This window comes from Protomyctophum parallelum (genome assembly GCF_964188405.1).
Source record: "Protomyctophum parallelum genome assembly, chromosome: 19".
NCBI classification, from domain to species: domain Eukaryota; kingdom Metazoa; phylum Chordata; class Actinopteri; order Myctophiformes; family Myctophidae; genus Protomyctophum; species Protomyctophum parallelum.
The window spans coordinates 19,572,755-19,600,750 of NC_139717.1; the positions used below are offsets into that span (position 1 = coordinate 19,572,755).

Sequence of the window (27,996 nt, forward strand, 5' to 3'; positions counted from 1 at the left end):
CAACAGTATAAGACTGTGGTTTGTCAGTGGTCAAGGATGGGTTTATGTACATTCACTGGATGGTGGTAGCCTACTGCACAACTTGACTAGGTAGAGAGAGAGAGAGAGAGAGAGAGAGAGAGAGAGAGAGAGAGAGAGAGAGAGAGAGAGAGAGAGAGAGAGAGGGAGAGCCAGAGAGGGAGGGGGGCAGACAGACAGACCACGGACGGGGTCTAATAAGGAGGGGGGGTGGGAGACATCACACCACGTGAACCCGTGGCGTGGACGCGGAAGAAAAGGAGAACCTTGCAGCAGGTCTCCAGCTCCGCCCGCCCGTCCAATAGAATGAATGGACCTACAAATAGTCGACCAATGGGAGGCGCGCTGCGTTCCGTATAAAAGGCGCAGCTCAATCCTCTTTAATTCCGCACAGCCGTCATAATAATTTCCGTCCTGCTGTCCCGTTCCGTCCGTCCGTCTTCTAGTGTCTGCACTCAGACACCACCGAGCCTTCTGCGTCAGGAGAAAGGTAGGAGGACAGACATGGTTGTATTAAGAACGCTGCAGCAGAGTGCCAAACAATGTGAGGTTACTTTATTTTCCCATACAGTTGACACGCAAGGGGAATTATGAATGATTTAAGGACATGACTCTAGAATACGTGGACAACAGTGGGCTTGTATCATGGCTGCTCTTCTTATTTCCCTTGACGCATTCATTCCTGCTTGGATAAATTAATGGCCATGCCTATAGGGGTTTATTTTCGCAGGATGGATAGACAGACAGACTGATTGGTTTTGACAAGATGGGGTGACAGCCCAGGTGCACGCAATGATTATTAATTATGCATGGTTAATGCGTCACGTTGAAGAGAGCAGGGGAGGCACCGGCCGGCCGGCCCCGTCGATGGGAGGGACCGACGACACGCATTATTAAGACCTTGCTTTTATTAGACCTTTTTTATTGTAAACCAACTGGACCTTTTCGTAAAAAAGGTTTAAACGGCACCGTTGTGGTGTTGCGGGACGTTATTCTACCGCATCTTCTCCACTCCAACGACCTTTCCCAAGGTCTCCTCCCGCAGTGTGTCTGCTCTGCAAGGTCTCCTACTGCGCTGCTGCAGACAATGGAAGGCACGCACACGCACGCGCACACCCACCGCAATGATGCATTCCATCATAAACAGCATTTTGACTCTTTTTTTTTTTTTTTGCTGCTATAACTATAAATAATTATGTAGGTCTATAGGCCGTAATTACGCACGAGCGCGTGTATTGTCCGTCGATGGGTGGATGGAAGCTGCGGTGGAACGTCATTGGACTTTTTTAATATAGAATAAAAGAAAAATAGCCTACATCATGATTGATTGAAATATTTATTAACAGTTTGTAGAATTACAGTAGGCTACATTTCAAGCACAAACTCAATACAAAGACTGTTAACTGTGAGTGGACGACCCAATTAAGCATTACACTTGTTTACAACAGGGTCCACATTGTTCAATTCATCAAAACATTTAGAGACATACAAATGGACACTTCTATGAAGGGTGGGGGGGGGGGGGATTTATTTGCCTTGCGTCATCGCCTTGTAGGCCTAATAATGAGCCTTTGTCGGCTTGATCTCCCCCACCTCCCTGGAGGGATTTGAGACCCCATGTGTGTGTCTTAAGGCGATTATTTAACCAAATGGTTGATTACTGTTTTAAGCGTTTCTGTTTGAGGATAAGAATAGGCCTATACCCTATAGGCCAGTGGTTAACCCTTTTCATGTCCCTTATTTGGGCCACGGACCACAATTGGTTGAGATTTAGCCTCAGACCCAAAACTAAAGAATATTTTGTTGTCTCTCCTATATGGTACCAACATCAATACAGCATGGAATTGTGTGTGGTATTGTGTGTGGAAGGGGCGCGTTGTTCCGACCAGTCCCTTTCCCCTCCATCAGGTGCCCCGGCTGGCCAGGGGAGGTAGTTTAGAGACCAGGATTACTGCATGTTTTTTGTGAGGGTACCTACTACCTATACCCTATAGGAGGCATGGGGAGAACATGCAAACTCTACACATACAGGCCCTTTTGCCAACCCCACCTCTGATATGGGCACTGATGACACGGAGGAGGGAACACTCCCCCAGCGGGAATCAAAACCAGGACCTTCTAGCTGTAAGGTGACTCGGTGTTAATTTAACTGAGTTACTGTACACTCCAGTCACCGTACACAGTCCATTTACTCAGTACATACACTCAGTTACAGACATTGTTTTATTGCAGTGGTTTTCAACCCTTTTCATATCCAGGTCCATTATTTATTTGGAATTTGATGAGATTTAGTTATTTTGTTGTCGTTGGATAAGGTTTTGTTGCTTTTCAATTCCATGCTGTATTGATGTTGGTACCATTGGAGATAACAGGCAAATGTTGATCAAAATAACAAGTCCCGCCCGTGGTTGTGCCCCTCTTCGCACCCATTGGTTGCCGTTTCATGGTTGGACAAAAATCCTCTATCTCCATCCACTACCATTGAAGTAACAGGTTTTTCAGTTGCTTCGTATTGATATTTTGTGCATTCAATTCTTATTTTAAACTTTGTCCGTTAAAAACGAACATCACAGGTGCAGCATGGTGACTGAGCATATCGTGTTTGTTTTTAGTTTTTTCCAAAAATGATGTTTTAGAAAATTCAACATAAACTAGGCGGAAAAAGCCAGAAGAGCCTGCTGGTTAGTCAGTCAGGGGCCAAACAGAAGGCTGACAAAGGGTTCTTCGTAAATTAACAATTTAACGCTTAACTTAATTTAAAAATAACTGATCTACAAGCCAAGCTTGCAGATCTGCTATTTTTGGAATGTTTGCCTATTATAATTGAGACCATCTCAAATAATGGCAATTTAAAAAAAAAACTTTACTATACTTTTTGGCTATTTGTAACCAGACAATCTACAGTACTAGCTTAACCCATTGCTTGTTTTATCGGCTAGTTCTGGGGGAATTTTTTAGAGAAATGTAGAACACACAACAAAATTGTGCAGCCAAATACAATTCAGGGTTGTTTGTTAAAAACATTATTGACAAATGCATATTCATGATGCTCATATTTGTATGCACAAACAGGCTTGAGAGGTTATATCGATAAGCAACTGTGCAGAGGATTAAGTGATGTTTGTTGCATTGCAGGGCGGTTACGATACTGCAAGATAACAAGATCTGTATTGATCCCACGAGGGGAATTGAGTCACAAAAGACACAACAGTTAAGATACAGATTATAGTACTGTAGGTGCAGCAGTGACGTACCCAACATGCAATACAGTGTTCAGCAGTGCTTGCAAGGCAAAAGAGAATAAAGGAAAATGCACCATAAGCATGTCTAATAGTGTCTTGAATTGATTGGTTATGCTAAAAGCAGGGCTTATCAATATGTCCGTTCACAAGACTTAATTGTCTTTGACTGCGGGATTTATTATTTTATTAGCCCCCTCCTATGCCCAGCTTTTCGTGTTTGTGAAAACGCAAACATTGAAGACAAATGAGGACAGAAAATCTAAGACGCAAATTGTGATTGGCCGGAATGACATTTGTGATTGGTTGAGCACGGAATGTGATGTATGATGGTAAGAGCGCCCCTCACTTCACATGGGTATGATTATGTCCCTGCGTTTTAGCGAAGGTACTTTCAGCCTCCCTGCGTCGTCTGATCTGAGCGTGCGGGAGGGTTTGTAGGGTGTGTGTGTATAGTCATACCAGACTGCTGGGCGAGTGCTGGCGCTTTGGCATGGGGGGGAATGAATGAGCAACATATGGCATGAATTCTGTACTGGCCATATATGGAGCTTGTCTTGAGTGTACAGGGTTTGATGAGGTCAGGTCAACATTAGGGATGGGTCCGATTAATCGATTATCGTTAATGGGACCCGAAATCGATTATGAAAATTAATAATCGTTTTTTTTTTTTTCTTTAATGAAAATCTGTTGGAAAGGCAATATTGTCATCCGGACAGGGCTATAGACCTACCAAAGTGTGCCTGGGATGTGTTGCATGACTGAGAGGAGTGTGAGTGGAGGTGAGGTTTGGAGGATTTAGCAGGTGTTGGGAATGTACCTAATCAGGCCTAGGTTGGGGTTGCTATGGTGATCAATTGGCTCAACACTGGATCTGCAGATCTTAGTGATGATCCAGTCTTCTCCATGCCTGTTTATCCAGGGGTTGTATGCACAACAATATCTAACAATAATTTAGCTCCTGAGAGCGTAAAATGGACCCGTATGGGTCCATTTGGTTGCATTTTGTGTTCTCTAGTTTAAGATTTATAAGAGTCCATTTGGTTACCAACTCCATTTACCTGAGGACCACCTGGAACCGCTTCAAGGACCACTGGTGGTCCCGGACCACTGGTCGTAAACCACCGCTCTAGGACCACTGGTGGTCCCGGACCACTGGTCGTAAACCACTGCTCTAAACAGACGTGCATACACGCACGTCCAGTCATTGAAGCGGTTAAGGCTCAAAGTAGGCTACTGTAAGAAAATAATAATATTCATCAACCCCCTTCCTGTTGTGTGCGTGCAGGTAGATCTTGGGAGCGCCACCATGCCGTTCGGTAACACCCACAACAAGCTGAAGATGAACTACAGCGCCGAGCAGGAGTTCCCCGACCTCAGTAAACACAACAACCACATGGCCAAGGTGCTGACCCCCGAACTGTACGCCGACCTGCGGGACAAGGAGACCCCCAGCGGCTTCACACTGGACGACGTCATCCAGACCGGGATCGACAACCCAGGTAAGCCAAGCCCCCAGAAGGGTCGTCTGCAACGCTTACGCTACTGGCCCAAAGTGGAACTGCGGCAAGTTCATGGAGGTGGACGGACGGACGTTCAGTGACGTCATGTGCGTCTCCGTCTACCCCGAGCTCTCAACTTCCGCTCGCTCGAGCCATTGAGCTGTACTTCCGGCAGTCTCCCGGGTGCTTCAAAACGCCACTGAGCAACTTCCATTGAAATGAATAGCAGAGGGTGGCTCTCCCGGTCCTCACTCTATCCTTAGTTTAAACTCTATGAGGTAGGCCTGTCCCAATTATTGTCGACTAATACTAAGACAAACATTTTCAACATGTTACATGATGCATGTAAGCTATGATGACTAAGACTATATATCGTCAATTTCATAGTTTTCACTAGTGGACAAGAGATCCAGTAGTGCGACGCGTTGTAGATCGGCTATGTATAAAATCGGCCATTACGACAGCATCAAGGCCCACCAAAATACATTTTAGTCGACTAAAATCTTATGATATTTAGTCGACTAAAACATTCCAGGTGACTAAAATGTGACTAATGTAAACTATTCAATAGACTATGACTAAAATAAAAATGTTCTGTCAAAATCAACACTGCTACACAGGCATGTACATACACATGTATGTTTGTGTGCGTGCTATAGGCTTACAATTGAGCTTGGGATTAGGCATTTAGAGGTTTGGTTTTAGGATCCGGATGTTAGAGATTTCCCTATTTTATAATCTGTTGTGCATCGCTGATGTCACACACCAGAAAATAGCTGGTCTGCAAGATTAAGTGTGTAGTAGATCTGCTTATTTGTTTTCGGCTATTTCTTGACTATTGTATGATGGCATCTTAAAATGTTGATGTCCTCACAATCCTGGTAACGCAAACGTTTGCGTATGGATAGCTAGATGTAGCCATCTATCTCAGGAATTCTAATCTAATGTGTATGCATGGATGGAGCATGAAAAATAACAGATTTACAAGCTCATAGCGCACCACCGAGTGGTGCGCTACAAGCTTGTAGGTCTGCTATTTTTTTTTAAAGCTGCCAGCTTCACATTTCTGCAGAGGTGGAAAGTAACTAACTGCTGAGTGCAATTTTGAGGTATTTGTAGTATTTCCACTACCTTACTTCTACTCCACTACATCTCAGAGGCAAATAGTGTACTTTTACTCCGCTGTGTCACGATGTGACACATTGTGAGCTTGTAGATCTATTTCCAAAACATTTGTATACATTTGAAAGCTTGAAATGAGACATTCTGCATAGTGAGTGCTATAATTACTTTAACCCATTTTGGGTGGGAACCCCTTTTGGTGTTAAACATTATGTTATAATTTAGCTATTGAAAAATAGCGGATCTACAAGCTCATAGCGCGCCACCGAGTGGACCGCTACGAACTTGTAGGTCTGCTATTTTTCAAAAATCGTAAAAATGTGGCGCAAATCTTTGAATATATATTATTTCAAAGTGAACGTTTTTAACTCTGGTCTAAATGGGCTGAGTACATTTTGATGCCAATACTTTTGTACTTTTAATCAAGTACACTTTGAAATCTGGACTTTTACTTGTCGTTCTACATTGCAGTATCGATACTTTTACTTAAGTAAAACAATTGAGTACTTTTTCCACCACTGCTTTTCTGCTGAGTCACTGTGTGGGCATGGATGAAGGTCAAACCTTCAGACGTTCTGCTGACTCACAGCGGAGTTGGGTTTCACGTAACCCATTTCCGCAGTAAAACCCCACCACCTCTAATCAATCAACGAGCTATCATTGGCCGATGACGAATTATAATCTAAACACGATACACTTCAAATCCTTGGATCGTGATGTTTTTAGTGAATCAATATTCTCCACGCTAAATCTCTTCAATGGCATTAGCCAATCTACAAGCTGGGAAATGGTGCAAGCTGCGATCTTCATGCTGAGAATAGCAGTTTGTAGATCAGCTATTTTCAGCGAACGTTACCAGCCACAATAGGAACGCTATGGTGGAAGTGAATAATTTGATTCGTTTTTAAGCTGTGATGGACCTTTCATTCCCCTCGGACATTGGATGATTTGATTGAATGTCCAGGATGTTTATTAGATTTGTATGATGCGTAGTGTAGAATGTAAAGTAATAATGTCTTGTTCTGTTGACTGGTGTCTGTCTGTGCTGTATTATTATTTATTGCTGCTATCTTTTATATATGCTGCTTTAGTCTAAATGAAAATGTCTCCTTTTGGACCTTGACGTTTTCTGAAACGTGTGAGATCTGCATAACTCACCGACCTGTCAACGGGTCAATTCAGACAGATGCAAACTGGTTGCGTTGCAACGTATTGGTGTGCACCGGGCTGCTGTCTTTGTAGTCACGCAAATTACACTCACAAGAGTTGTGTGGGTGACCAATATTGATATCGGAGCCCACTATTCAAAGATTTATTTCATGTTTTGAATCTGTTTGTAACTTGTTCCAGACTATCTACGTAGTGATATTAGTCTGGCCATGCCAGGCAAAATTTGTCCTACTGGAAATCAAGTTAGTGTTTATTAGTCAAAGGTGTGAAGTACATGGACACTTGGGATGACACAAACTAGTGGGGACTCGTTTTCATTGTTGCACCACATACTGTTTAACATCACGTTTGTGTTAAATGTGGTGCATACCAGATCGGAGGCAATCCCTCTAGTGTTTGACAGTGGGTGTCACTCGCTGACTCTGGAGAAGTAAGGACACTGTCCTGAGTATCTTAAATACCAATCCCATTGACATTTGCCCCTGTCTTCTACCCCGAGCCAGAAAAGCAAGTTGGTAATAGGTGGGTCACGGTGGGCTTGCAGACCGACTATAGCTGTATCAATTTGTTTTGGGAGGTCTGAAGTTTAGTTTTTATATTTTTAATTTGATTTGACTGGTCTGAATGACCGAAACGTTGCTCAATAAATCTAGTTCTGTAAGTGAACTTTTCTACTTCTCCAAAATGGATTTGACAAAATGAGAGCTCCCCATGCGCTGCTTTGAGAAGGCTTAGCCGGTAACAGACTCTCTGTAGCATTGTAATACTGTGGAAGACTTGTGAGGCTATACGTTGGTATAGCCAGCAGGTTCTAATCGGCACTAATTAAAATGATTGGATTGACACTGGTCTCTGACAAGATTAGAAGGCCACAGCAGAGTGAACCTGGTTTATGCTCGTTGCATGCCTGTGTCGCGCACCAAACACAGCCGATCCACAAGCTCACAATGCGTCGCCTTTGCGACACATTGTGAGCTTGTAGATCGGCTGTGTTTGGTGCGTGATGCGGTGCACAGCCAAGTACGACTCGGGCATTAGAGGTGTCGGTGTCGCGTCACACGACAGACTGAAGCCGCTAACTGTGGCTTTGTCTGTTGATCTGTCAGGGAAGCGACAGTTTTCTGCACCATGCTGTTGCTGGAAAATGTGTGACTGCTGTGGTCCAAAAAAACATTTGGGCACAAAGGTAGATCGTTCTTCCGGGTCCTTCAAATGCCATTGAGCAACTTCTGTTGAAATGAGAGCTGGAGGCGGGGTTGTCCGGTCTCTAGATTATATATATATATATATATATATATATAACTCTATGGTCCCCCCCCCCCCCCCCCCCCACGTAGGTCATCCGTTCATCATGACGGTGGGCTGTGTGGCCGGAGATGAAGAGACCTACGAGGTCTTCAAGGACCTGCTGGACCCTGTGATCGAGGACCGCCATGGAGGATACAAACCCACAGACACACACAAGACCGACCTGAACCCCGACAACCTGCAGGTACACACACCTGAATCCAGATCTGATCTGAGCACAGATGTCATAATTTCTATCTCATTGAGACACCAAAATCAGCTGCCTATAGAGCGTCGCAGTCCCGCCCCCTCGAGACCCGGAAAATAAATCGCCGTTCATTTTCCTCATAGACTTTTCCGAAAGTATTTATTTAAAGACGTTTACGCCGTGGACAAAGCCAACTCGGATCGTGACGAATCATGACAATAAACACAATGTTTTGGGCCAAACAAATCATTAGAAAGTAGAAAAAACGGCAGGTTGCAACACTTTTTGTTGTTGTTCTTCTTATATATTATTTGATCGGCCCAAAACATTGTGTTCATTGTCATTTGTCACGATCCGAGTTGGCTTTGTCCACGGCGTAACCGTCTTTAAATAAATACTTTAGGAAAAGCCTATGGAGAAAATTAATGGAAAATCATTTCCTGGGCCACTCGTTGTTCTGAAAGGGGGAGGGACTGCGACGCTCTATAGGGTTGGTAGGAGCTGTCCATGGTGCTGAAGTATATCGGGTGACTTTGGTCTCTTGGTGGCTGGGCCTCTCAGAACGGGCACGCGCACACACACACTTATCTGGCCTGGCAGTGAGAAAACACTACAATTATTTGTAACGGGAGTATTTCAATATTGCAGCATTGGTACTGGTACATTGGAACTACAGATTCACTCCCAGTCTTCTGCCGCAGTCTGAAAACGCACCTCCTCAGACTATCTTAGCCCATAGCACTTGCTGTAGTACTTGCCCTAGCCTCAACCTCCTACAGGCGTATGCAAAGGCTCAACTTATGTAACTTAGATGGCAGTTTATGTAGACTTGTAGTTTTTATGTAAACATGGCACTATATATATATATATATAAATATATATATGCATATTTTCTTTTACAGATATTCCACTGTTACATTCATAGCTTACATACGATTCTACTACTTTGTGTATACTATATGATGTATATTTGCTTCTGGAGGGTCCCTGAAACAACATATTTTCAGATGGGTGGGGTCGGTAACCAATTGCAGAGTTTTTGGGTTTCTTGACATGAAAAACTTTGAGAACCACTGACATAAAAACATAGGTTTTACAGGAAACTGTCAGGATTTAGAAGGCATTTGTATAATCATCCTCGGGTCTAAATGGGCTGCAAGTCACTGGATTAAGAGCATCTGCTAAATGCCTAAATTGTACTCTAGTAATGCATGCGAGTACTTTTACCACCACTGTTGTAAATGTATCGTGTGTGTGAATTCCAGGGAGGAGACGACTTGGATCCAGACTACGTGCTGAGCAGCAGAGTTCGCACAGGGCGGAGTATCCGAGGATTCTGTCTGCCTCCTCACTGCAGCCGCGGGGAGAGACGCGGCGTCGAACAGATGTCCTTAGAAAGTACGTGTCTGTCTGTGTTGGTTTTGAAACGGCAAATTTAGATTTTTTTTTGTTTTTGTTTTGGTCATTGTCTTTTTTTTTTAATTAGATTTGATTTTCATTGTTTTTAGTTTTAGTCAACTATATCATGAGCTATTCATCGACTAACTCGAGTTGATTTAGTAGACTAAAATGTATTTAGTCTAAATGGCTGATTTTACACTTGCTGAAAATGGACGATCTGGAAAATGGACGACAAGGCTGCAACAGGCTGTGAGCTTGTAGATCTGCTATTTTCACCAAATGTAAAATGTTGTCTTTTACTTATACGGGATCTCTTGTCCACTACTTTCTAACATTTTAGTCTAGTTTTGTTGACGAAATTGTCAATTATATTTGGTCTTACTTTTAGTCATCATAGCTTAAAATATGTGTTGGTTTTGAAACGGCAAATTTAGAATTTTTAGTTTTGGTCATTGTCTTTTTGAACTAGTTTTGATTTTCATTGTCTTTTTTTAATTACTTCTGATTTTCATTGTTTTAGTTTTAGTCAACTATATCATACGATATTCATCGACTAACTCGAGTTGATTTATTTTACACTTGCTGAAAATAGCCGATCTACAAGCTCACGACAAGGCTGCGACACGCTGTGAGCTTGTAGATCTGCTATTTTCACCAAATGTAAAATGTTGTCTTTTACTTGTACTGGATCTCTTGTCCACTACTTTCTAACATTTAGTCTAGTTTTGTTGATGAAATTGTCAATTATATTTAGTCTTAGTTTTAGTCAATCATAGCTAGTTTTAGTCGTCATTGTGTTTCCTAAACTTCCAATTAGTTTTAGTCAGTGGAAAAAAGGTAATGGGCGAACATTGTTCATCATAGTTTAGTTGATAAAATCAACACTGGTCGGTCTGTCTGTCCCTCCTTCCCTTTTTCTTTTCATTGTCTGTGATTGGTTTCATCATTGATCTAACAGTCAGATACCGCCCTCTGGTGGACAAAAATACCTACAACTGGTGTTCCCTGTCCAGAGAACAGGGGAGGCACTCTAGTTTTGGCAGCATGCCTGTCTATAAACGCAGTCTCCTTTCCAATTCAGGTCAAATTGAGAGAAAATAAGTTGCAGGTCCTTTACGAATATATTCCCACACTTGCCACCAATGTGAAAAGATGCCTAGATGTATTTTGTACGGGACCTCAAAGTCCAGTAAGTTAGTGAAAGATCTACAAGCTCGCAAAGCTACAAATCACGACATTTTGCATCATGGTGCTAGGAATGGGACAGTGGTTGACCAAGGGGTTAGAGGAGTGCTTTTGTGACCGACGGTTCACAGGACAAAATGTGGGTGGGGAAGTGAATGTCCACCACTCGCCCCTCCCCCAAACACAGCTGAAGTGCCCTTTAGCAAGGCAGTGAAAGGACCGTGTGTCAGAAATGCCATGTCTACAAGCTCACAGCGCTGCAAGCTTGTATATCTGCTATTATTGCTATTTCTGAATTAAAACTATTTCAATCATTAATGTATATCTCACAAATTGTCTCTCCTGGGGGTCAGGTCTTGCGGCGTTGGACGGGGACCTGAAGGGGACGTACTACGCCCTGAAGGACATGACGGACGAGGAACAGCAGCAGCTCATCGACGACCACTTCCTGTTCGACAAGCCCGTGTCCCCCCTGCTGCTGGCGTCTGGTATGGGCCGCGACTGGCCCGACGGCCGCGGCATCTGGTGAGAGCACACTACAGTGCCCGGGGGGTGGGAAACTTTGATGATGCCGGGGGACACTATATATTTCCACACTCACTCCAGATGGGCCACATTGCATGTTACTGTCGTAGCAAAAAATTGGCGCTCTACAAGCTCAAAACGTGTACATTTGAATTGAAATCCTGCATTTTTTCCTTTTTTTTTTTTTTTTTTTTTTCTCTTTATTGGAATCTTGAAAAGTAACTTTTCTTTCATTTCAAGTAACTTTTTTTTTTCTTTATGAACTAAATACATTGGACATTAAAAAGACACTTTTTTAACTGTTCAACATATGTTCTGAATGAACCCCCCCCCCCTTTCTTTTTGTTAATTCATAATGATATTTAGAATACATAATCAGTTTTTTTGGAAAGTCCTTGTACGACAGTAAATCGTTACTGTCCGACACTGGTGTTAATAATTTTTTAATGGCTGGATTGATGGTCCAATAAGACTTGATGTTGACGCTCACTGTCCAGGCACAACGACAACAAGACGTTCTTGGTGTGGGTGAATGAGGAGGACCATCTGAGGGTGATCTCCATGCAGAAAGGAGGCAACATGAAGGAGGTCTTCAACCGATTCTGTACCGGACTCACAAAGGTAGGCTGAAATCAGAGAGATTTATTTGCAAAAATAAATTGCCCTGTGCAATTTTCCATTTACGAAGACAGAAATTGACAGAAATTGATTTATACGTAGCAATGTTCAATGCCAACAACACAATCCAATTGTTTTGTGACAAAGAATCGTCAACTAAAATGTCATGATTGTGACAGCCGACTGCTTGATTGTTTGACTGATCATCTTGTGTTCACAGATCGAGACTCTGTTCAAGGACAGGGGCCATGAGTTCATGTGGAACGAACACCTGGGCTATGTGCTGACCTGTCCGTCCAACCTGGGCACCGGGCTGCGTGCGGGTGTGCACGTCAAGCTGCCCAACGTCAGCAAACAAGACAAGTTCGGAGAGATCCTCAAGAGACTGAGGCTGCAGAAGCGCGGCACAGGTAAACGATTCACATTCCCATTTTTGTCAATTATTTAATGTAATCCTGGGCGTTACACTCCCCCTGCCAACCTGGGGAGAGCATGTACTGGCCTCATGCTTCTTTCTATGCATGAGGAGCCCAAGTCGCTGCTTTTCACCTGACGGGGGTGAAACCAGTTCCTTTCCCCTCCATCAGGCTGGCCAGGGGGAGGCAGTATAGAGACCAGGGTTACTGCAGTTTTTGTGAGGGGTTGGGGTTAGGGGAGAAAATGCAAACTCCACACTTTCCTTTTGCCAACCCCACCCAGGGTATGGGCACAGACAACGCGGAGTGAGAGGACTTGCCTACAGCGTCCCCAGCGGGAATCAAACCTACTTGTTTCACAGTCCTAAAGATAAAATTTACAATGTGGACAGTCAGTCCTAAAGATCAGATTTAATAACTGTGGGTCCTAAATGTGATGCACATTTAACTCTCAATCCAGTGATGTAAATAGGTTTTCAATGTAATGAGTCCCAGGATGCAGGGATGGTCTTTTAGAATGAGTCCCAGGGACATTTTATGAGTCCCACTTCAACAGCGTTAGGAGTCATATTTTGCCATTTTTACAAATCGCAGCATTTAACTCATTTAATTTTATATGGTGTTTATATTCATTAGTGCATCCCATAGAATGAAAAACTGTACAGTAGTGCATCCCATGGATGCAGAGGTTGTTGTTTTATTTCATCCCTTAACTATAAACTGCTTTTTGCTCTGCAATGTAACTATCAATCCCTTTTATCAACGTAAAGCACTTGACAAGACATAAATGCTGTGTTGGCATGCATTTGTGAGGATTGCTCATTGTAAAACAATTACAACATGTGTACTCTGTTGGAATGGATAAGATAATAAATTCCTTTATTGAATATCCAGTTGCCAATGGCAGTACAGCAGTAAGAAGTGCAGCAGATAACGGGAAGAGGGAAAAGGAACGGTATCAAATATCAATACACATTATCAGTATAAGTAGTATCAGGGAGCATACTTGACAGCAATTAATCAAGTAATTGGTGTATTCAATTCATTGTCGCATACAATATTACATATCGGCAACACCAATGGCTATATTTACAGGAAAAATAAACTGAACACACCGGAAAATATCGATTGAGAAGGGAATCAGTAATGCTATTGTTTAGGGATGCACTGATGTATCTGCCACATACTGGTATCGGCCGATATTTGCTGGTATTGGTCAATATCAGTTTAGTCAAATAAAACTGACATTAACTGATGGCAGTAGCTGATATGTCTTAACGGTTAGATTGGCTATTTTCTCCCAGAATAGGACCTTTGGTGGTCATGTGATTAATCTGAATCAATACAATTGAGTATTAAACCATTAATGGAACCCCCTTTTTCTTTTCCTTTTCATTTTTTTTATGTTTCAAGGCGGGAACCCATTTTTGGGTAGTTGTATATCACTATATTTGAAGTTTTTCAGTAAACCAAGGTCGGGATTTAGAAGTAGTTTTTAGAATCGGCCTCAGTCCTAACTGGTTAACATCCATTCATGCCTAATTGCCTATTAACAAACCTCCCTCGTCTTTTTGACTCAGGGGGCGTGGACACGGCAGCGGTGGGCGGCACCTTTGACATCTCCAACGCCGACAGGCTGGGCTTCTCGGAGGTGGAGCTGGTGCAGATGGTGGTGGACGGCGTCAAGCTGCTGGTGGACATGGAGAAGCGCCTGGAGGCGGGCCAGGACATCGACGACCTCATGCCCGAGCAGAAGTGAACTGTCACCTTTGACCTTTCACCCCCTTTCCCTCTCACCTGTTAACCCGCCCGTCGTCCGACCCAGCACTGATCTCCTGTATAATCGGATGTAATTATAAACATCATGGAGATTGTCCCCCTAGCGCCCTCTAGCGTAGTGCGACAGAACCACACTGATCCTGTTAGAACCTGTTCAGTCTTTGATCACCATGACCAGGGTTTAAACATCTGTCACATCTGGATAGAAAGTAATCAATAATAAACCCTTGTTGGCCCAATGGAAACCCACTCTGTGTCTGTCTGCCTTCATTCAGTGCCTTAAGAAGAAGCAGCAATGGGAAGTAACTTAAATGCATTTTACTTTAATACATTTTGATTTCCGGCAGATCTACAAGCTTGGCCGATCTACATGGGACACATTGAGAGCTTGTATGGTAGATTAGCTATTTTTATATAGATTTGAAAACTTGTGAAATGGGACATTCTGCAGAGTACTTTCTACTTTGTTTCTGTAAGCACATATAGATACCTGCAATTTTACTCAAGCCTATTATTCCGGAATGACACGTGTAACAGTATTTCTAAATTGCAGTATTGATACTTTTACTTGATTGAGAAATCTGAGTACTTTCATTGAGAAATCTGAGTACTTTATCCATCACTAAAGTGGTTGAGTACAATTTCAAGGTGGCAGTGTCTCGAGAGGTTGGGGGTCTGAAGGATCCTGGTTTGATCCCTTTGGATTAGTGTGTCCTTGAGCAAGACACAAAGCAATAAGCCACGAGAGGTCTCCGGGTATTTTACAATGGCTGGGGGCGTAGGCAGCGCTGAGGGTCTTCTACCCTCCCAGCCATGTAAAATACCCGCTAAGCTGGGGCCTTGATCGGCTTATTGCTTTTCTAAAACGGTTACAAACGTATAGCAATATTAACCTAATTCACAAAAGTAGCTACGCTTTGCACCACCAGAGCGAGCCACATCACTTCCTTGTTTTGCTGCAAGTAAGCTATGTGACGGGAGAATAGCGCTTGATGTCTTTACGGGGCCGCCTGGAGCTTCAGTCATATGAGCCGGGTGGTGCTTAGACGCCCGCACGGCATGGGTTTGCAAGGCAATCAAGCACTCCCCTTCCCCAGCTACAGAGATGTGGAATCAGCTACGAATGATCTAAAGTGAAGGTGTGGGTTATCAATGAAATTTACACCGGTCACGTGATGGTAACCAGCCAATCAGAAGTATTGGAACTACCCGTTTTAGAATGTACTTTTTATTCCACTGCAATTATTAGACAGCTTTAGTTACTGGTAGATTTAAACTATTCCAAATTCCATTAATTTAAATGTAAAACGGTGCATGGTTAATGGTCAATGGGTTTAGTCATAATGTGATACTGTAGCCTATATGATTCTGAAATGAGCGTTCGGCATAATGAATACTGCAGGTCTGGATGTTTTCCATCACTGTTAATTGGAGGTCTGGATGTTTTCCATCACTGTTAATTGGGACATGTCATAAGCAAAGTGGTCAAATAGTAAGTTCACAAATGGCCAAAGTGTAAAGCAGGGTATAAATATTGTATGAAACATCACATGTACTGTCAGAAACGGCAGGAGTGGGATTAAGAAAACACTTCCTCCTATGCTGCTTGATCTTAAAGTAATACTGTTTATTTACTATCGTACGAGGGATGCACTATAGGCATAAGCCTTTTCACATTTCTGCCTTTAGAATCAGCCTTTATTAATGGAGTGTAGAAATGTTCAGCAGAACATGTACTGCTAGGTTATTGTGACAAGATAATAGCTATTTTCACCACACTTTCTTCATGATATAGTTAATAGATGTTGGTAAAGAAAAGTCTTGCGCGCTTCAGCCAGCCGAAGGTAGAAGCTGGCTTGTCGGTGCTCAACAGGAAGCACTTGCATCAGAGAAAATGATAAATGGGGACAACTTGCAACAGAGAAAAATGATAATACCTGGGCACTTCATCAGAGAGACTACCCGAATATAATATACTGGTGCACTCTTGGTTTGCATGTGTTTTATTGTTTTGCAGGGGTAACATGACATTTCGACTTTTGTCTCCCTCAGAGTCGAAACGGGGTTAATAGTTAATCCATTCATAGATGATAACATCTATTAACTTTATTATTACTTTTATAGATGTTATCTATGATTATTATATCCATATAGGCCTACAGATTGCTGTAAAATACAGAGGCACATATATTGTGGTTTAATTGATGATTCTACATCTTTGTGGCACCACGACCCATGATGGACTTCTTAGTGTTTCTCTCAGGTTTCAAAAGGATTATATAACACTTTGGTCCAAACAGTGCCACTAAAAGGCCAAAACTAGATGCTAAAATAGCAAACACCTCCACTACATCTGCATATTTGCCTGGAGAGCTGATATATGCTGGGATGAAGGCTATCCACACGGCACAGAAGATCAACATGCTGAAAGTGATTAGCTTGGCTTCATTGAAGTTGTCTGGAAGATTCCTTGCCATGAATGCAAGGACAAAGCTGAGGAGTGCCAGTAAACCAATATAACCTAGTAGGACTGCAAAACCAACTGTTGATCCCACATCACACTCATAGACTATCTTATCACTGTGGTATTGTTTGTTTTTACGAGGAGTTGGTGAGGCAGACACAAGCCAGGCTATGCAGATTATTGCCTGGATGGAAGTAAGAGTCAGAACTGTTCCTCTCTGCTGCATAGCACCGAAAAACCTCATAATGTCTGCACCCCCAGGCTTGGAGGCCTTGAACACAGCCAACACCACCATAGTCTTTACCAGGATACACGAGACACACAGCACAAAGCTGATCCCAAACACTGCATGCCTCAGCTGACACGTCCAGAGTCTGGGCCGACCAATGAACAGAAGTGAGCACAAGAAGCATAGTTTGAGTGACATCAAAAGTTGGAAGCTGAGTTCTGAGTTGTTGGCGCGTACCATGGGTGTGTCTCTGTGATTGACGAAGATTCCCAAGACAATGGCACAGATGAGGGTGCCTAGCAATGAGATGGTTGTCAAGGAGATACCCAGGGGCTCATGGTAGGAGAGGAACTCCATGCTCTTAGGGACACACTGTTCACGCTGAGCATTGGGCCAGAAGTCCTCTGGACAGCTGGTGCACTCTGTTGAATCTAATGGGGCAAGGTAGGTGGCAAGGGGAATACAAGTACAGTATCAGCCTAAAGATAAGCTATACTGTACATAGGCCTGGTTACATGATTGACACCTACCAGTCTCATTGCTGATCTCTCCCTCAGAACAAGCAATGCAGTCAAAGCAGCAGACAGGTTCTCCTTTCCTTCTGGCCAGACGGGTTCCAGGGGAACAGCTCTCACTGCACACTGACCGAGGAGGCTACGAGAGTTAAGAAACAACTGCTCATTTACAGTCTAAACGGCTAAATTAAATTACATTCACATTATAGGTATTTTAGAAAGCCAAAGTGACCTTTATGGTTACAAAGTTCCAGAAGATTCTGTCTTCATCAAGGATGAGTTCTTCACCTACGGACGGTAACTTCTTATAAACACCGACATTCTGAACCTTTACACTTCCATCAGGAAGCCACGCCAAGTTCATGATATCACAGATTGGTAAGGCATCACTGTTCTCATCAAATAATACTTGATCACCATATGATGTGGTGAAGTTGACCTTTTCCAGGTAATACACGAGCTAGAAATGGTGATGGGGAACATCATGATAAAGAGCAAGAGACTTGGATAGAACTGCACATAAGAATTAGCTTGCATATCACTATAAGAAAAGCATTAATAGCGTTTCATCTCAGTAATGCCAATCTTCCAAGCTTTATACCAATGTCATACATACATGCATTAATTCGTTAATATCACACCTGCCATGGCTGTATTGACTGCAAACTGGCACAGCTGTGGCCAGCGAAAGGCCCTCTTCCTGGCACACATTGCATCATGTCATGGAGGGCGTGGGCCACAGCATACACACCCTTGTAGACATTGTACTCTGGCCTGAGGTTGGACACGTCCAACAGGGTGGTTTCTGCTGTCCCTAGGTCCTCCTGTCCAGTACACACCCTTCCACCAACATCCACCCACTCTGACGGAAGGGGTGCAAATTTACACTGAAATGTGTGCTCCCAAAACTGCCTCACCTTAAGACACAAAATGAAGACTACTCAAACAGACATGTAATACCTTGTGAATATTTAAAAACAGACATCAGGTTGAAATTGTAGATTAAAAGTCACACCTGTGTGAACTGAGCGGTGCAACTATACATTTATTGTTATACTGTACTCTATTGTGCTTTGTACTGCATTGTAGTGTAGCCTACTGTGTCCCCGGACCATCATGACCCGGAGTTACCATGTGGGGGTCCTCGGGGGGTCCCCGGAACATCCAGACTCGCAGGAACACGGCCAGGGGGCCTGTCCGGCTCCGGCGAGCCGCCCCGCGTCCGAAACGGTCGAGAAATGACAGACTTACCATGTGGGGGTTCCCGGGGTGTCCCCGGAACATCCAGAGCCCCAGGAACGGCCCAGGGTTCGTACTGTAGTCACTGTAGTGTACTCTGTGCTACTTTACTCTGTGCTGTACTGTACTGGACACTTTAGGAGTTGCAGCTTTCCGTGCTCGGACATACAGACAGACAGACACAGAGACAGACATACGGACGGACACACATAGCCCCATAATGGAGCGGAGGCACCGCTCAAAAACGAACTAAATTTATCGTTCAGACATCTGAACACATCAGCGGATGTGATTTTCACTCCAACCAAGACTATTATGATGAACGCTGTGTCAAAGCTCACAGTATCGTCAACGATCGCAGTCACCCCAAACCAGGGATTATTTCAGAATGATGCCACATGGAAAGTGGCTCCACACTCACAATGCCACTGGCAGTAGACTGCTAAAGAGATTCTTTCCCAGGACAATAATACACAAACGAACGAGCCCAAGTAAAGCCTGAGAAACACCCCTGGCAAGGGCCCCAAGGTGCCACGCCTAGTCCCAAACATGCCACACACACTGTTCAGAGGTCTGGCGTGAGAATAGTAACACAAGGTGTCCAGTCAAGGTGCACAAAGGCAAAAACACTGTTCAGGCATCTAGCATACTAAAGCATACTAGGATAAGGAGTGAAACATTGTTATATTTGTGTAATAATGAGGTGTCACGATGTATTGTGATATTAAAACATGATTGTTGTAACCTTTTACAGTAATACAATATATTTAAAAAAAGGTATAATACTATACGTGCATTTTTTGATGGGGAAAGTTATACGATGTTACACTGTTATACAGTTATACTGTATGGTCTGTGTGATATGAAATGTGAGCGTACCACAGTATAATCACTAACCATGTCTTCCATCATATTCATTTAGGAGAGAAATTATACAGACTCCAGCCACTTCCAGTTTAGAGCACTGCAGAGGGGAGGTGTGTCTGTGTGTGTGTGTGTGTGTGTGTGTGTGTGTGTGTGTGTGTGTGTGTGTGTGTGTGTGTGTGTGTGTGTGTGTCTGTCTGTGTGTGTGTGTGTGTGTGTGTGTGTGCGCATGTCCAGAAGATGCTTGCTAATGTTACTGTACATGCATAAAGGCAATTATGTTTCTGCATGTCTAAAAGGCCTATCTAAGATAGCATCAAAGCCAAAGAGTTCTACAACTGAACTGACCCTCCTATATTATCAATATTTTGTTTGAGCTGTTGTTAATAACTAGGCTACACTCGGTTGGTAAAGTCCAGATCACATCAATATATGACTGAGGTTATTTATGCAGTATTTATATATTATATTTGCTATTAGTGTCTATCTGTCCTCTCAAACAGTCAGTGAGGAGTCTGAGGACTTATATTCTTGTTTTATTCATTATAGTTGTTGCGAATGCAATGAGCACTAACTATAGAAGCTGGCCTAAAATGTCTGTCTGTCTGTGTGTCAAGCTGTAACACCACCTGACCGCCACCAGAGGGCGCAGCTGTATCACAAACAAAACACAAAACAAACACACACACACACACACACACACACACAAAACGTAACTTAAAATCACACACGTGTGAACTGAGTGGTGCAATTCCCCCCCCCCCCCCCTCTCTCCCTCTCTCCCTCTCTCTCTCTCTCTCTCTCTCTCATTAGAGACACTACCCCTCTCACTGTTTCTGGCGCCCCCTACTGCTATTATTAAGTCACATACTCGTGCTCACACAGACACACACACAAACAGGTACGAGGACATTGCAAGCTGGTTGTAGGAGTGGTTGCACCACTCAAAAAAACTAAACTTAAAAACAAGTAACTTTAAAAAAAACTTAAAGAAAACAACAACAAAAACACGCACGCACACGCACACACACACACACAAAAAAACTTTAAAAAATAATCTTAAAAACACAAAAAAAGATAACTTAAAAAAACCTTAAACTAGTACGTAATTTATTCTAATTGTTGTTATTGCAATTTACGAGCTGCGTTCGCTTCCCGTGTTTGCGCGTCTTACTTGTCAATATCACTGTATCACCTATACTGCTACAATGTCCGGTGGCAGGTGCCAAACTGAAGTATTTATTTTGTATCTGTACACATGGTGTAACAATGGACGTTGACACCAAACAAAAGACTCACTATGCTATTCTCATGGCTGTTGTCAGGGTCATTGTCAGGGTGCATTTTCAACAAGAAGTCCTTGAGGCCTGGTATCTCTCCACGACGGACTGCAATACCCAGGGTGCCTCTCAGGTACGGCATGTAGCGAGGACTCTGGAGCTGTGGGTGTTCTATGAAGCTCGTATCGACTATCCACTGAAGACCCGTCACCTTCTGCTTTACCACCTGTGTCCACATGTGTAAATAATCATATACTAATTACTGAGCATTTACTTAGATGCAAGACTGATTGTTTGATTGCGTTGCAATCAAACAAAATGCTTTGCAATTACATAACAACCTTATTTTCTATGAAAGGATGGCTTTACTTTTCATCTCACTTTTGAAAACCAAAGCCTTTCCTTAGATTCGATTGCGTTAAGTTACCTTGCAGACTTGGTTATCTCAAATTATGTATACGGTATGTGCATGTCCGTCTATGTATGCTTTGGTTTCATTTGTCTTATATTGTTTTGCTTTTCCAACGATTTGAATTGATTGTTGTGCATGTAAAGCACTTTGTAAACACTGTTTTTTAAAAGCAGCTCATAAATAAATGTTATAATTATTGTTATTATTATTATTATTATTACTTCAATATCACTCATTTCCGATGCCTTTATAATCATGAGTTCCTATACATTGACATGGATTGCGACGCGAACCTCGTCCATGAGTTTTACCATATGGATTCCATATGCTATCACGACAACGACGCGTGCTGTGGACGTCTTCATCACAGAGACAATCCTCTGCGTCTGGGCTGGGTCGTTGTCCCAGGGCAGAGCCACCGCGTACGCCAGGCAACCCAAACCGGACCGGGCCAGCTCGGACTGGCAGATGTGGGCCGCGTCGCGGCCGTAGGAATCATCTGTGAACAACAATCCTGCCCAGCTCCACTCGAACCGTCTCATAATCTGGAGCATAGCTAGCACCTGATTGGATAGACAATGGAGAGGGACAATTAACATATTTTCAGATGCGGGCTGGGGGCCAATTACATATATTCTTTGGGGTCTTTGAGATGAAATATTGAGCACCACTGATATAGAAACATAGGTCTTTCAGAAAACTGTCAGGATTTGTTTTAAATTTCGACTTCAGGCCTAAAAGGGTTAAAGGACCACTTCACCACTTTTCAACCTATCTTCATATAATAGGTCCTCACTAATAATCATGAAAAAATGGCACGATTTTTTTCTACTCAGTCTGTGTCTCATAGGAGGGCTGTGGGCAGTTTAGAAACCGTCTTCCAGTGACATCATCATTAGGCAGATTTATTTTTTAAACAATATTTTTTTACAAAAATGTTTAGATTTTCATTATCGTGAGAACGATGGCTTCCATTTTCGCATTGCAACTAGTCAGGACTAGAAAGCCTGCAGTTTCTATTAGCTTGTATTCCCCATCGATGATGTCACTGGAAGACGATTTCTGAACTGCCCACAGCCCTCCTGTGAGACACAGACCGAGTAGAAAATAATTGCGCCATTTTTTCATGATTATTAGTGAGGACCTATTATATGAAGATGGGTTGAAAAGTGGTGAAGTGGTCCATTAAATGCTTAGACTACATTATTCACATCCTTGACCTTTGGCAAATTAATCTAAATCAGTGAATCTTCCTATACACTGATTCCACAAAAGGTGTAATAATTCTCTTTTATGATGCTGTGAACAGAGACCATATGCAGTATAGGCTCCAGCAGTAATATCCACAATCATATTAGAGGTGATGTGTGATATATCAATCACAGTACTTAAAAGTTCACCTGGATGGCATTACTCATGACTGTTCTAAAGAAGGAAGGGTGCTGATTCCGGTCACTCAGACAGGAGCACATGGCATAGGAGCTGATCTGAAAAAGACACACAAAATGTGACTCTTTTTGATACAGAGACGGTCATGGCGGCAAGACTGTTCAGGAGAGGAGAAAAACTGTTTCGTTTTTAGTTTTTTTTATCCAAAACGAGTTAATAGCACAGGCAGACTCTAGAGCTGAAATCAACATGCATATATGAAATAAATGCTTAAACATGTAGCTACTGTAGGTGTAATGTTAGAGTCCACAGAAGTGAACCTTTCAGATCTGTTTTCTCAACTCGCTTTTGGAGATATGGCTTATAGACATTACTCTATAAGCCATATCTCCAAAACTGCTGGGTCAAACTGAACAACCAATATGTCATTTTGAAGCTATTCCCTGCTTTAACATGACATGAAAAGAATCAATGACTTAGCCTCGGTCAGAAACGGTCACAAATGTTCTGCAATGTACATTTTCTTTCTTTATTATGTATAATGTATAATTTGTTTTACAAATGTCGGCCTGCAAGCAAAGCATGTGATAGGACTGACAAAGCTGTCTCCTCGACCTGTTAGTCTGCTCAACATCACTCACCTAGATGAACCCCCGCTCTGCTAAACGCTACACTCACTGTACCAAATAAAGAAATACAAGGGTGCGACTGCACCCTTAAGGCTTAAGGCTCATATATAGTCTGGATTTTCGGTGGTTAGGTGACCACCGAACTACAACATGACGTCACGAGCCGCCGTGAAGAGCAAACCACCGCTAAAGCACCAGCCCTTCTCTCTGTTTTTACTCACCACTGCTCAACGTTATTTCAGCTCCGGTGGTCACCTCACCACCGAAAATCCAGACTATGAATGAGCCTTTAAGCACCATCCAAGAACTTGTGTAATAGAATTGTGCCTTTGCTCTCTCTCTCTCTCTCGCTCTCTTGAACAGCAACAGTTGAGTGTGAAATTGTAACCTTTGATTGATTCATTAGGCAATTAATTAGCATGTTTGAATAAACAATCTGATTGTATATGAAATGTCAATGACACAAATCTTTTGTTTGTTTGTTTATTTATTGATTGATATTCTTTTTGTTTTGACAAAATATTTTGACAAAATATCACTTACCCTACCTTTAACAGTGTTGTTTATTACGTATGGATCACAGTGATTCATGCAATAAGGTTTAATATTACAATGTTATAAATATGTATAACATTCTGAACATTACGCCAGCTAGCGTACTCCACAACCTCAATCACACAGACACTCTGCATGTGACCACTCAGAGCCATGTCAGAGCCACCAAATGTTCGTCAACTACCTTCTTTCACTGACAAAAAACTAATGGAAACTAAATGATAACTAAGCTATGATTGACAATTTCGTCAATAAAATCTAGACCAAAATATTAGGAAAGGACTACTGGACAAGAGATCCAGTATGTCATTTTACACTTGGTTGCATGCTGAAAATAGCCAATCTACAAGCTCCTAACTTGTCGCAGCTCGATGCGTTGTGAGCTTGTAGATTGGCTATTTTCAGCAAGTGTAAAATCAGTTATTACGACGGCGTCAATGACTAAATCAACTGTAGATTTAGTCGACTAAAATCGAATGATATTTAGTCGACTAAAACTAAACTAACACCAGCTGACTAAAATGTGACGAGACTATGACTAAAACTAAAATCAAAATGTGCTGTCAAAATCAACACTGCTCAGAGCCTTAGCATTCTTACTATACACAGATCCAGGACGAATCAAACATGGAGCACATGATGCATTGCACTATGACCTTATGAACAGCTACATTCTAAATGTGCCTGCTCCACCCACATGCTCTGCCTGCAAGTCCATATCACTGCTGTCGGGCATATGTTTAAAAAAGAACAACATAATACTGTCTCTTCAGTCGGTACAGTGGCTGTATACATTGTCAGATACTTGAATGTCTCCTTATATTGTCATCCCTATATCCAAATACAGCTCAAGTGGAGTTAGGAGGTTTTTAACCATTATTGTTGAGATTGGGTTTTTCTTTTCCTCCTGACTTTCTAATACATGGGGGACAAACCACTTAAATCCACAAATTGGAGTTAGGTGGTTTGAACGACAATTTGAGGATCCAATGGAGTTAGGAGGTTTAGTTAGATTTTGTAATAACTTTTCACTGGTTCAATATTTGTAAAAGCCACACACAGACGTAAAGGGTGTTCAAAATAGCACAGATTTATTCAAACAAATTGAAACGTTGAAAAATGGAGATAGCTATAGGTTTCAGCGATTATATGGTGTGTATACGTGTTATATTATGTTTTATGTCTTTCAAGCTTAAAAAAGAATACTACACATTGTGCAATGTGCACCATAGTATATTTGATACACAACCAAATAACCAAATGCTAAAAGCGGGTCCAACTCACCATGGGCACTCTGTACAAACCTAACACACTAGAGATGGCAATAGACTGCGCCGAGGTACCACCACCCCCGATGCCGAGCACCGGAGGGGCCCTGACGCAGCTCTCAGCCAATGGAAACCGCTCCTCTCTCCCACTGACCAATGACAACGCTGCGCGGAATGCAACGGCAAGCGAGTAACAGGTGTCATAGATGGTATACCCCAGAGTCACGTTGGGCAGCAGGCGGGGGTTTCCGTTGATCTCAGCAATGGCAAAAGCCAAGGTCTGGGCCCGTCTGAGCGCGTCAATGAAGAAACTAAGACACACAAATGTTAAATATATACATCTATAAAGAAACACCAGTTAAATGAAGTGCCCTCACATCTGTATCTGTATGCAAATGACATCCTTCACATAATTCTACATTCATTCAAACTCCTAAATCTTAACTCTGACTGCAGGGGAGGGAATCTGGTAGATATACTGTATAGGTTGTTGAGTCTAATGATCCTGATTTTTCTAATGAAAAAGAAAATGGACAATCAAAATATGTTGGACATATTACATTTGAGTGTGGTGTCACTTAATATTGATATGGTAGTAATGGCATATTGACTATCAAGAAAATAAAAAACATGGCAGTTGATCCCTACCCTGCCATACCATACAGTACACCGGCCGTTCTCTTGCTTGCAAGTGTCTTCGTCATACTCACCCATGGCAAACGGGGTCCTGTTGCTCGGCGGTGAAGGACAGATCAGGGAACACCGAGGAGAGGTGGATGTCAAACACGGCACCCAGAACCAAGTCTCCGGGCTTGTGCATTCTGTTGGGATTAAACGGTGCCTGCAACTCACAAGAAGACGAGGAGGACGAGGTAGAGGAAGGAGAGAGGAAAGAGAACAACATGACGTACACATACGGGTTTGAAAGCCGGTGTATAACGTCTAGAGAGGCCCTCATCATGACTGTCCTCTGTCTAACTAACACACCTCCCTCTTCTCTAGATATACCATTGTCCACTTGTTCAGTTTTATACACAGTGCCGTGCCATCCCATGCCACCTTGTAACATTACGTAATCTTTTACAACACCCATCGGAGCAGAGGTAGACGTAGAGGCGGGGCTTAGCGTACGTTGATACGATATTTTCCTTTTCATTGACTTGTTTATTTGGGAGGGAAAGCGTGCATTAATGAACAATACATTTACAGGGTTAGGGTTAGGGTTAGGTAGTTCACCCCCACAAAATGTCATGTTTTCTATCAATTACCATAAATCCTCTAATAGACAGAATATATATGCCTCCAATATAGCTAAGAGAGAGGCCTATATATTTCTATTTTTCAAACAGATCATAATGAATAAAAACATTGTGTGAGTTTGAACCCAGTAAAATGTAGGCTACTGGGTTAATTTATTGAAACCAATTAGTACTGTATGAAATATTAAACAGTGCAGTTACAGATGGTCACTATGCAAGAGTGTACATGTTACCAAGAAGACCCTGTATGATGAAATTGGTACTGTGGGAACCAACCCATGGGCATCGATCAAGAGGACGTACGTCCCACATTAACATCATTTTGATGTACTCGAGAAAGACGCAGGAACGCAAAGTACCAACAAACTGGCCAGATGTATGGAGAACCGGGATGACTGGAAGCTAAGGTGGAGGGCTCGTCTGAGGACGACTTATAACTGGTCATATCCAGCAGAAGCTCCGAATGTGCCACTCTCTGGCCTGTCCGGAGGACCTCCATTCCATTGTGTTCCAGGCGGGAATTAGCAGCCGGGGAGAGCGGCCTTAGACCTGCCTCGGCGCTGACACTTTTCCTCTTCAACACCTCGGTTTTCCAGCCGCAGTTTTCCCAGGGAGTGACACACGGAACCAGAACTCGCCATTCCAGATCAGTAGAGCCCCTCCGCTGCCTCCGGGCAACAAACTGTTCCAGAGCAATAACCGCTTTTAGCACTTGTCAGCGCCCGGGCCGGATGGCTTGGTTTTTAAAATAATTGATATAAATATTTTCAGAAATCTCTATGGGAACTCTATACTGCCTCCCCCTGGCCACCCGGGGCACCTGATGGAGGGGAAAGGAACTGGTTGGAATAACGTGTTCCTTTCACGTGCTACGTCCAACCGGGGAAACTCCCCCCTGTCAGGTGAAAAGAAGCAGCTTGGACTCCTCATGCATTGAAGGAAACATGAGGCCAGTTCGTTGCTCCACCCAGGTTGGCTACATTAGTCCATTGTGAGACTGGGTGAAAAAATGGGTTTATTATAATACAATCTCTATTTGAAGAATTAATGTTTACTATATTGCAAATTGTCACTGTCAGGCAGAAACCATATAATTTATCTCCATTTTGTTTTTATAAATGTTCTGCTTGTAAAAACAGTGGTGTGCAAAAGGAGTGCAGTACTTTCATCCGACGGATCATTGGTCCGAACGACAACCAACCTCCTCCCTCACCCTAACCCTAACCTCCCCCGGGGCAGACACCTAAACCTAACCGCAACCCTCTCCCGACCCGCAGCGCACCTCGGAGCATTGCCCCGTCGGGCCTATGAGTTGTCGGACAAAAGGATGCCCCCCGTGCAAAAGCAGCGAACATAGCCCTTCTACAACCACACACACGTCACGTTGTTAAGTGTGTCTGTGAACACATTGGTATATAATAAA

General features: G+C 42.9%; 2 protein-coding genes across 2 annotated transcripts; one reads left to right on the forward strand and one right to left on the reverse strand.

Annotated features, from left to right (window-relative positions):
* Positions 1-411: 411 nt before the first annotated feature.
* ckbb (creatine kinase, brain b) lies at positions 412-14,690 on the forward strand. Its single transcript, XM_083789660.1, has 8 exons — positions 412-508; positions 4,546-4,759; positions 8,389-8,543; positions 9,812-9,944; positions 11,486-11,657; positions 12,155-12,278; positions 12,496-12,685; positions 14,272-14,690. The coding sequence occupies exons 2-8, from the start codon at positions 4,567-4,569 to the stop codon at positions 14,448-14,450; spliced, it is 1,146 nt and encodes a 381-aa protein (XP_083645786.1). The 5' UTR covers positions 412-508; positions 4,546-4,566; the 3' UTR covers positions 14,451-14,690.
* Positions 14,691-16,680: 1,990 nt separating this feature from the next.
* LOC310876827 (extracellular calcium-sensing receptor-like) lies at positions 16,681-26,383 on the reverse strand (the record flags this gene model as incomplete). Its single annotated transcript, XM_083790481.1, has 9 exons — positions 16,681-17,594; positions 17,694-17,817; positions 17,911-18,138; positions 18,320-18,595; positions 21,081-21,287; positions 21,785-22,036; positions 22,874-22,960; positions 25,331-25,625; positions 26,025-26,383. 9 exons carry the CDS (start codon positions 26,381-26,383, stop codon positions 16,681-16,683), a joined length of 2,742 nt encoding a protein of 913 aa, XP_083646607.1.
* Between the last annotated feature and the right edge of the window lie 1,613 nt (positions 26,384-27,996).

Excerpts from the sequence above, each read along its gene's own strand:
- ckbb (XM_083789660.1), top strand. The coding sequence starts at position 4,567 with ATGCCGTTCGGTAACACCCACAACAAGCTGAAGATGAACTACAGCGCC. Across the intron at positions 11,658-12,154 it reads CCCGACGGCCGCGGCATCTG|GCACAACGACAACAAGACGT; the intron begins GTGAGAGCACAC and ends CTCACTGTCCAG. Across the intron at positions 12,279-12,495 it reads TCTGTACCGGACTCACAAAG|ATCGAGACTCTGTTCAAGGA; the intron begins GTAGGCTGAAAT and ends TTGTGTTCACAG.